Source organism: Crocuta crocuta, unplaced genomic scaffold (assembly GCF_008692635.1).
Source record: "Crocuta crocuta isolate KB4526 unplaced genomic scaffold, BGI_CrCroc_1.0 scaffold217, whole genome shotgun sequence".
Lineage (NCBI taxonomy): Eukaryota > Metazoa > Chordata > Mammalia > Carnivora > Hyaenidae > Crocuta > Crocuta crocuta.
In genome coordinates, this window is record NW_027532208.1 from 49,950 (window position 1) to 60,323 (window position 10,374).

General features: G+C 50.9%; 1 protein-coding gene across 1 annotated transcript; it reads left to right on the top strand.

The window, feature by feature from the left end:
- The first annotated feature begins 2,129 nt into the window (after nucleotides 1–2,129).
- Nucleotides 2,130–8,409, top strand: SERPINE1 (serpin family E member 1). Its single transcript, XM_077777899.1, has 9 exons — nucleotides 2,130–2,251; nucleotides 3,300–3,571; nucleotides 4,174–4,407; nucleotides 4,914–5,108; nucleotides 5,898–6,096; nucleotides 7,080–7,180; nucleotides 7,296–7,382; nucleotides 7,939–8,022; nucleotides 8,336–8,409. Exons 2-9 carry the CDS (start codon nucleotides 3,301–3,303, stop codon nucleotides 8,371–8,373), a joined length of 1,209 nt encoding a protein of 402 aa, XP_077634025.1. The 5' UTR covers nucleotides 2,130–2,251; nucleotide 3,300; the 3' UTR covers nucleotides 8,374–8,409.
- The last annotated feature ends 1,965 nt before the right edge of the window (nucleotides 8,410–10,374 follow it).

The following is a 10,374-nucleotide window of genomic DNA, read 5'->3' on the forward strand; positions in this document are numbered from 1 at the left end:
GGCACTATGGTCACAGCCATGTTTGGGCTTAGATCATCAAGCAGCCCTAGCTCATCAGAAAGTCAAATGAAGAGTCAGAAACCCCAGTATGGGACCCAGTTACACTGGGCCTTGCCTCAGTTTCTAATCTACACCCACCAGATACCTACACGTTCCCTCCAGTTTGGGAAAAAAACACTGATTAGATCAATCTTTTTTGTTTCCAACATAAATCATGCCCCCTTTCTCCCCAACAGGACATAGAGCTGCTCTCTTCCATGTCTGGGAACAGAGTATCTTTTCTGGAATGGCATCCGGATCATCCACCAGGTTGTCTACAACAGCTCCTGTTTGGCCAGTGAAAGAAGGGAAGGAGGGTCAGCTGAAGGGGCTGGAGAGGATGGCAGTGGGGCGCCTCAAGGGAGCCCCTTTCAGCCATGTCTGGACCCACTGCCCTACTAACTTGGAGCTTGGTGCTCCCAACCTGGATGCTCAGGTCCCTGTCCCCCTTGAGGGCGACAGGTGGAGGGTAGGGCACTGGGGGCATTTCCAGGGAGTAGGAGACGGGTTGGGGGCTGCACTTCTGTCTTCTCCACTTGAAAGAGATCAGAGGTAACTGCCTTCTCATGCTTAACCATTCTCTCAGGGACTCCAAATGAGACCAAGTAAGGAAAAGCACATAAACAAGAAGTGGTTACATGGGAACAGTCCCATACTTGAAAAGAGTGGGTGATCCTAACTTTCCAACTGAGGTTTCCCCTTCTTTCCCTGCCACCCTCTCCCCACCTGACTCCCAGGGGCAACGGAGAAAACAAAGGCGGAGGCAGAGTAAAAAGTGGGAAAGCTGTCCAGCTGTGGTTGCCCTCGGCATCTGCTTACTGAAAAAATCCAAAACAAATATCTCGACACTTCCACCCACTTAAACTTCCTGTGATTCTGCTATCGGCTGTCTCCATGGATACTCCCAATTGAACCCTACCACCTACACAAAACAAGACAGTGTGTGGAGCCCAGGGTCAAGTGCATCATCTCCCCACCCGCCACCCCTCTGTTCACAACATCCTGGACACGTGACCTGACCCCGCCAAGCCCCCAGATGCATGAGTCCAGTCCCACACACCAACCTCTGGCCGATTCCCACCCTCTGTAGAATTGTTTGGTTACTCCTCCACCTCCATGCCCGGTGTCCTGGAAGCACACCCCACAAACCCGCCACGAATCAACTCTCTCACTGGCTGCGCTGGCCCCCAAGTGTCTGTCTTGAGGAAAGGATAAGGTGTAATTCTCCCCAGGCACAGCGGGCAGCTGAAAGAAATGAAACTTACACATTGGGCTCCTAATTCCTTGCTAAGTCTTTATGCCGTTAACCCCTGGTTCCCTTCAACCTCCATCACCATCACTCCACCCAGCATACTCAAACCCCCTCCAGACACGGCTGTTGGCACAAAAGAGAGCCCCAGGGGCACCTCAAGAGTCTGGACACGTGGGAGAGTCACTTGTGTCTCATCGACCAGCGGGCAGGCGCGCACCTGGCAGGGAATAGGGAAAAGCGGAAGGGAGTCCTCTGTGTGTTCATGTCCTAGACAGTCAAAATCCAGACAATCACACGGCACGCTCCGTGCCCTCTGGCCACTGGGATGAGGCCAAGAGGAGGGAGGGGTGTTCTCCCTAGGCTGGCCAGCATATACAGGCTGCCCAGCACTGGTGGACAAAAGTTCAGCTTCTTTGGTAACTATGTGGCTACCTGTTTCTCCAAAAGGAGGAAATGTAAACTGTTTTTCCCCAGCTGAGCACTGGGGAAGGTAATCCCAAACTCTGGGAATTTTGGGCCGCCTGGCACTGCCAGGGGTCAAGCTGGTAGATCCTCCAAAACGAGGGAGGACACAGGCAAAGGGCAGCAAGTCCTGGGAGGCCCCTGGGCCAAGGCAACTGGGGTTTGCTCAATTGTTCCTGACCCCTCTGATACACGTACACACATGGACCAGCACGCGCACACGCCTCTGCAAGTTGGGCAGAGGGAGGTGCAGAGGGGGCCTGGCCAGCTGTTCAGAGGGAGGTGCAAAGTCAGAAGGTGGGTGGGGCTGAACCATGAGTTCATCTATTTCCTGCCTACATCTGTATAAAGGGAGGCAGCAGCCTCTGGACGAACACAGCTGCGTCTGGCAACCGGGCCAAGAGCACTGTCAAGAGAGCCACACCCCCTCTCCGGCAGCAGAATCCCCACAAATCAGCAACAGCAGGACAGACCACAAGGCGCCTTTGAGAACTTCAGGTAAGAGGGGAAAAAACTCCATCTCTTCCTAGAGTTAAGGCGAAGAACACTCCTCCTCCAAAATGGTCTCTTTCCACGATCCTTACTTTTCCTCTTTTTCCCCTCTGGAGACCTGCAGACCTGAGTTGACGGAAGGTGGCCAGGCCCCACCATCAACCCCACCACACAGAAACAAGAGCTTCAACTCTCTGTCCCTTTCCATCAGGATGCACAGCCTACTCTGGAAAGAGGCTTTTCGTGCCCACTCACTTGAAAAAATGCGCGGTTGAGAAAGCATTAGAAGAGAATTAAGAGCATTATGCAAATCAAAGGTGTTATTACAGTTTAGCCTTTTGGGCTCCTGGAAGGGAAGGGACATACACTGTAGGGTGCTGCCAGGGGTTCTCCAAAGTCCCACTGGTAGAAATGCACTTAAGACTCCCTAGGGCTGATCATGGTCTCATGGTTCATGAGTTCGAGCCCCACATCAGGCTCTGTGCTGACAGCTTGGAGACTGGAGCCTGCTTCAGATCTGGTGTCTCCTTCTCTCTTTCTCTGCCCCTCCCTGGCTTAGGCTTCATGTCTCTGTCTCTTAAAAATAAATAAACTTAAAAAAATTAAAAAGTGGGGCCACCTGAGTGGCTCGGTCGGTTAAGTGTCTGACTTCAGCTCAGGACATGATATTATGGTTCATGGGTTCGAGCCCTGCATGGTTCTGTGCTGGCAGCTCAGAGCCTGGGGCCTGTTTCAGATTCTGTGTCTCTGTCTCCCTCTCTCTCTGCCCCTCCCCCACTCATGCTCTGTTTCTCTCTGTCTCAAAAATAAATAACTACTATAAAATTTTTTTAAATTAAAAAATAAAATTTTTTATTTTATTTATTTTATTTATTCCCTGTGGCTGAAACAGAAGGGAAAGGTTCAGAATCGGAGCCCATCAGGGCTTCTTATGAACTCCTGTCTTTGTGTTTACTATCACATGCCAATGGTGACCCTGGAGAGCCTGGCCTGTGGCTGTGGGGGCCGCCTTCCAGAACTCTCCTCTCACCAGGTCCTTTTCCACTTGCTCTAGGATGCAGATGTCTCCGGTCTTTGCTTGCATAGCCCTGGGCCTGGCCCTCATCTTTGGTAAGGTGTCTGCCTCCTACCACCGCCAGACTCGGGTGGCCCAACTGACCACAGACTTTGGAGTGAAGGTCTTTCAGCAGGTGGCACAGGCCTCCAAGGACCGCAACATGGTTTTCTCACCCTACGGGGTGGCCTCAGTCCTGGCCATGTTGCAACTGACGACAGGAGGAGAGACCCGGCAGCAGATTCAAGCAGCCATGCAGTTCCAGATTGATGGTGAGAGACAGGGCAGAGCGGGGGACGGGCGCTCATGCTGTCTTATGGGATAGGGGTGTAAGCAACTGGAAGCAGAGGGCGGGCTGCCACCAACTGAGCAGAGCCAGCTCCTGTTGCAGCCATGTCATGGGCATCTTCACTGGGCTCTGGGTCAGTTGCAAGGGGCACAGACTGGAGGGGGGGGATGTGGTGTAACATAGGTGTGCCTCACCATTTATTACCTTAATGCCTCTGGACCTCAGCCCCCACATTTGCAAAATGGGGACAATAGAAGTATCTACCACATAGAGTTGCTGTAAGGATTAAATAGGATTATACATGTGAAATGCTTAGCATAGCTAGTTTTATGATATGGAAAAACCTAGGGTTGGTAACTTAAAAGCAGACAAAAGTATTCTAATCCAAAAAGGGGTTAGGACCTGAGATTTTTGAGAAAAATAGGGAGATGCCAAAGAGATTAAGGTTTGGAAGTGATCTCCCTCCAGAGACCCCTGGGGAAACAGAAGAGCCCCATCCACATGAGCGAGGTTGGGCCTCTCCTGGGGCAAGTTGGCCCAGCTTCAAATAAGCTAATGTGTCCTCTTGGCCCTGCCTCGGCACAGAGAAAGGCATGGCCCCTGCCCTCCGCCAACTGTACAAGGAGCTCATGGGACCGTGGAACAAGGATGAGATCAGCACTGCCGATGCCATCTTTGTCCAGCGGGATCTGAAGCTGGTTGACGGCTTCATGCCTCACTTCTTCAGTCTCTTCCGGACCACAGTCAAGCAAGTGGACTTTTCAGAAGTGGATAGAGCCAGGTTCATCATCAACGACTGGGTGAAGAGACACACGAAAGGTGAGTAGGCAGGAAGAGGAGGCCAAGGGCCTGCAGAGGAAGGGGATCTGGAAAGAAATCCCCGGAATCCCAACCTCTCTCCATCAGCAAGCTGTTCTCTGTAGACGAGGAGGGTGCTGTAAGGATCAGAGCATCTTATGTTTTTACCAGAGGCCCTCTCATGAACCAACTCTAAGGGCCTCCCTAAGAAGTGCTGTGAGATGTCTTGTTAACAGTAACAATCACTACAGGAAACATACACAGCTCTTCCAGACTACTGCTTAGGGAGCAAAGTAAGGAAAGACTTGAGTGTCTGGGTCTGATCCTGGACAGGATCCCAGAGTGTGTGATGAGCGGGAAGCTTTCCTGAAACTCTTAGGAAGATGGAACAGCTTGAACACAGCTGGACTGGGTCGCTTACACCCCTCCCCCATCTGCCTCCTGGTTGGATCCCCTCAAAAGACTGAAGGGAACCATCTAAAAGGCTTAAAGTATATTTAGCCTCCTGCTCATTGGCTTTCCTGTAGGCATGATTGGAGACTTACTGGGTGAAGGGGCCGTGGACCAGCTGACGTGCCTGATGCTGGTGAATGCCCTCTACTTCAATGGCCAGTGGAAGACACCCTTCCCAGAGTCGGGCACCCACCACCGCCTCTTCCACAAATCTGACGGCAGCACCGTCTCTGTGCCCATGATGGCTCAGACCAATAAGTTCAACTACAGTAAGTACAAGACCTCCTTCCCCAAATCCCACAACTACTGCACTTCATCCCCAGGGTGTTCTCTCAGGAAGGAGAACCCCTCAAATATAAGCCCATCTTTGACAAAGACTCCCCAAGTAAGAGCTACTCAGATAACTGGAGCAGCAGAAAGTAGCTTTAAATCACACAAGATGAAAGTGCAGGGTACCTGGGTGGCTCAGTTGGTTAAATGTCTGACTTTGGCTCAGGTTATGATCTTGCAGTTCACAAGTTCGAGTCCCGCGTCGGGCTCTCTGCTGTCAGCTCAGAGCCTGGAGCCTATTTCAGACTCTGTGTCTCCCTCTCTCTCTCTCTGCCCCTCCCCTGCTCACACTCTGTCTCTCTGTCTCTCAAAAATAAATGAAGACATTAAAAAAAAAAAAGTCCAGAAAGTCCCTCCAGCCCAAATATGACCACATGATCCATGTGTTTTTAATGTGATTACCAGGGGCTCACAGATCCTGCTGGGGGAAGGCCTATATGGAAGTTGAGATTTAGGAGATGAGAATTTGGATAAACTAGTGGCTGGGTGTGGGGGAGAGGAGGGTGAAGGCAAAGAAGGCCAAAAAGAGACAGAGTAACCAGAAGACACTGAATTGGCCAAAGAGGAGGGAAATGGGGATAAAAAACACTGACGAGGGAGCCTCAAAATCCAGGGTAGAGAGGTGGCTTCCAGAAAGGAGGAGACAGAACTAGTTGAAGAGCCAGTGCTGGGTCAGAACCAATGAGAGCTGAAGCCATTTTCAGTGCGCCATCTTGGTGTCTTCACAGCTGAGTTTTCAACCCCTGACGGCCATTACTATGACATCCTGGAATTGCCCTACCACGGGGACACTCTCAGCATGTTCATTGCTGCTCCCTATGAAAAAGAGGTGCCTCTCTCTGCCCTCACCAACATCCTGGATGCCCAGCTCATCAGCCAGTGGAAAGGGAATATGACCAGACAGCTCCGCCTCCTGGTTCTGCCCAAGTAAGCCACCCCTTGCTCACACCTCACTCACCAGTGCCCTACTCCCTTCTATCTACCCCTACCCTCTCCCAGGGCTCCCTGAAAGGACTACCCCCATGTTTCCCAAGCATGACATTTGCAGGGCAGGGACATGTGTGGGAAGCTTATGGGAAACACTCTGGCCTGGGTTTGATTAAGATTCCTCTCCTCATCTCTGCTCCTGTTTCTGCTGGAGGGCAGCGAGGAATTTTCCTAGACCAAGCCTCCACACCTACCACCCTCAGAATATCCTCAGCTGAAGGAAGAGGCACAGAAATGATGAGGGAGGTGGGAGGGATGGATCAGCCTTCTGAATGACCCTCTCCCACCCCCATCTGCTCAAGTCAACATCCAAACAAGGAGACAAAAGGAGATAAAGCAGCCAGAACTACAGCTTCTAGCTGGCTTCCAACAAAGCAGATTTTAAAAATCCTTCTGCAGAAGTACAGAGGGTGGAGAAGGCCGAGGCTGGGTAATTCCAGAATTGCAAGGAAGCCTCCCACCGCACTTACCCCAAATTTCCAGATGCTATAATGCCACGCTTGGGGAAAGAGGAAGATTTAGTCATTTAGGGTGCTCTTATGTTCTCTACCCCCACCTACCCCCATCTCTAGAAAATGAAAACCGAGGTGACCCATGCCCTGATGGGAAGGAGAGGGTGCCCAAAGCCTCTCTGCTCAGGTTCTTTTCAGAATTAGCTCCCAGAAACATAATCTACAGACCAGGTTTTCATTCAGATATCTTGCAGGAGAATGTGCCCTCTGCTCCCCCTCCTCAAGATTCCAGGGGGCGGGGAGGTGTACATTTACATTAGACCTGACACACAGATTTGAAAAAAACAAGCCTCCCCCTCCAACTTTCACACCTGTCCCCATCCCATTGGCTGAGGGGGATACGTGGACAGGGCCTGGCAGAGACAGCAAGGGGCAGCCTGAGCTTAAGCTGTTTCCCACTCCTGTTTACAGGTTCTCCCTGGAAAGTGAAGTCAACCTTCGGAGGCCCCTGGAGAACTTGGGGATGACCAACATGTTTAAGCCAAACCAGGCGGACTTCTCGAGTCTCTCGGGTAAGAGATTTTCCTTCCACTTTCTTATGCTGGTGGACTGTGGGGCCCCTGAGGGGACATAGGAGTGTGTCTCTAAGAACCTCAGCTGATCTGCCCCCGAATCCACTTGTTTCAGATCAAGAGGCACTGTACGTGTCGCAGGCGCTGCAAAAAGTCAAGATCGAAGTAAATGAGAGCGGCACAGTGGCGTCCTCCTCTACAGGTGAGTTCAGGCTCAGGTGGGCCTGGTGAGTCTCTTCCCAGGACTTGCAAGGAGGCGCCCACATCTGGGATGACCCTGTGGCCCTGTTCCGGTAGCCTCTCCTGGCAGAGGGGCACCCTCCACACCAGGTGCTCAGGACATCACCCTTATCCCACCAGAGTTTCTCAGCCTGCTGTAGGCCCACTTTTCCTGGGACCGCAGTCCCCCACCCAAAGGCTTCTGAGGTCCCTTAAAAGTGAAAAGGCCCCTCAAAGGAGCCTGGCTTTGTGCTCGTGGTGGCCAGTTGGCTTAAGGAACTTGCTTATCAATACACTCTAAAAAGGGTTACATAAATAGCTGTTTGTGAGTAGCTGATAAATCACTCCGCAACGCCTGGAGGCAGCCAGGCCTCAGACAACTTCCCTAAACTGTTAAGGTTTGGGACCAGGAGAACCACCAACCCTCCTGGTCGTCCTCCAATGCTGCCATCAGAAGGCTGGTGTCAGTGGATCACTTATGATCAATCCAGGCACCAGTGCCCAGTCCCTCCATTCTAACATTGTTCCCTCTCTCTCAGCCATCATCGTATCAGCCCGAATGGCCCCTGAGGAGATCATCATGGACAGACCCTTCCTCTTCGTGGTTCGGCACAATCCCACAGGTGAGCCAGGTCGGGGAGGCTCCACTGCCCCCTACCCCTGTGTCTCCTCTCCTCAGATGCCAGTCCAGACAGGTGTAGACGCTGCCTCCTCCTCCGAGTCCATAACTCTGCCCCTCCGCCTCCCTTCAGGGATGACGCTCTGTCACAAACAGAGCACTGTGCCAGGACATCGGCCCTAGCTTAGTCACTCCAGCAGCTGGGACTTCAGACAGCTCACTCGCATTCTCACATCTCAGCTCATCCATAAACATGGGGCTGGGCGAGCCAGGCCATTTCTCCCCGTCCTCATCTCCCACGATTCTTCCGTCCTCAGGAACGGTCCTCTTCATGGGCCAGGTGATGGAACCCTGACCACGGGGGAAAGCAGCCCTCATCTGGGATGGAACTGGAGATGTATCTGAGAAGAAAGAACTCTAAAGGAAGAAAACTTTTATTTTAATTAATTTTTCTGGAGAAAGAGAAGGCCTTTGCCTTAAAAAAAAAAAAAAAAAAAAAGGTAAATCTTTCGAATCTGCCTTCTAGACCTCGGCCTCTCCCAGAAATACAGAAGAGGACCTTTCAGTAAAACTCCCTCGTGGAGACCCCCGGAGAGACCTCCTAAGCCCCGCTGAGTCTCCAGAGCAGACTGTAAGATGTGCATGGGCACATGCGCAGCTGTTTCTGCCCATTGCTCTGCCCATCTGGGGCTTCGGACCTGGACTCCGCCGAGACCGTGGCAGGATGGCACCAAAAGGCTTTACAGGGGCTTTTGTGTGCTTGGTAGACACTATTTGTGTTCCAGTCACGTTGCTGTCACTCTTACATTGTCTGCCACTGCCAAGGAGGCTGGCGGCAGGCCAAAGAAGGCCAGTGGAAGAGACACCCTTTCATCTGGAGGCCTGTGCTCCCGGCTCAGCAGTCCTGCAGAGGGACAGAGCATGTGTGGAGATCCGCCCCGACCTGGCCACCTCCCCCCCAAGAAACAATGTGCAGATATTATTTTCGAGTGTAGGTGATTTGTTTACTCATAGAAGCAGGTTTCTGCTTCCCACAAACTTTATTTTGCAGGAATGGGGTAGGGTAGGGAGTGAGATGTATGCCTGGCTCTTGGCCCTCGACTCCTGGGGGGGAGGGTGGGATGCCGGAGGGGTGTTTGAGTATTTATCACAGCGTTGTCCGTGTGTGCTTGTTAGAGAGAAAGAGGACTCTCAGGAAAAACGTGCTATCTGAACTTGCTCGTAGTGCCCCTCGGTGGTCTTCTTCATTGCATCTCAGGGGTCTGGACGCTTGACCCGCTACCCCTCTGGGCGGCTGGGGCGGTGGGGCCCACACTGCCACCTTGTGGCTGCCCGAGCCTTCTTTTTCTTGTCCTCCACTTGAGGGCTGAGACCCCCGCAAGATGATCTAACTTCAGCCCACTTTAGGGACCAAAAGGATGTGGTGGATAAGAGAGATGAGAGCGAGGACAGAGTGATTTCAAAATTTTCCAATATATTTAGGAACAGAAGAACAAGGGGCTGCACGACCTAGAAGGACAGAACTTTCCCCAATTACAGGGTGATTCATAGCCGCATTGGTGACTCACTTCAACGTGTCATTTCCGGCTGCTGTGTGTGAGCAGTGGACACGTGAGAGAGGGGGAGAGAGAGAGACTGAGAGAGAGGAGCAGGAGAGAGAAGAAGAGAGACCATGAGCTTGGACTCATCAACCCCAGCTAGATAGTCTTTCTGAAAACCAATGAGCTGGGGGCATAGCCTGAAGACCGATTAATTGAAGAATTGCACATTGATGTCGAACAAATGAATGTGAGCCAGTAGGACCCTAATCATCCCACTGTGCTCTTCAGTGAAAAATCCTTGTTCTTTGTGTGTCTGTTTGTTTGTTTCTCATAATGCACTGGACAGTGACAGCTGCACACAGTACCCATAAGGATACCCCAGTTGGGGGTCCAACAGTCTTGAAACTGTATTGAAATATATGCTTTTTCACTTTTGATATATAAACAAGTAAAATATTTTTTAAAAATAATAAATAAATAAAAAAAGAGAGAGAGGGAAGTCAGGGGTAACTGTCAGGTTCTGGGGAACTTTTTCTTTCTTATCAGGTACAGGATTTTGAATTAGGAAGTTATTTCTCCCAAAACTGGGAAAAGACAACGTATTAAAAAGTTTACCTTTGTGTTGTATGCCTTTTAAAAAGGAAAGTATATAATATAATATAAAAGAGAAAAAAGTGTTTATGAGTTTTATAAATGGGTTTCTTATAGGAGGGCTTATTCTGTAGCTGCGATCTTACAACTTCAAATAATTTGAACAAATCTTACATGGGAAAGAGTCAACAAAAATGATATTTTAAGGAAAAACAAAAAAAAAA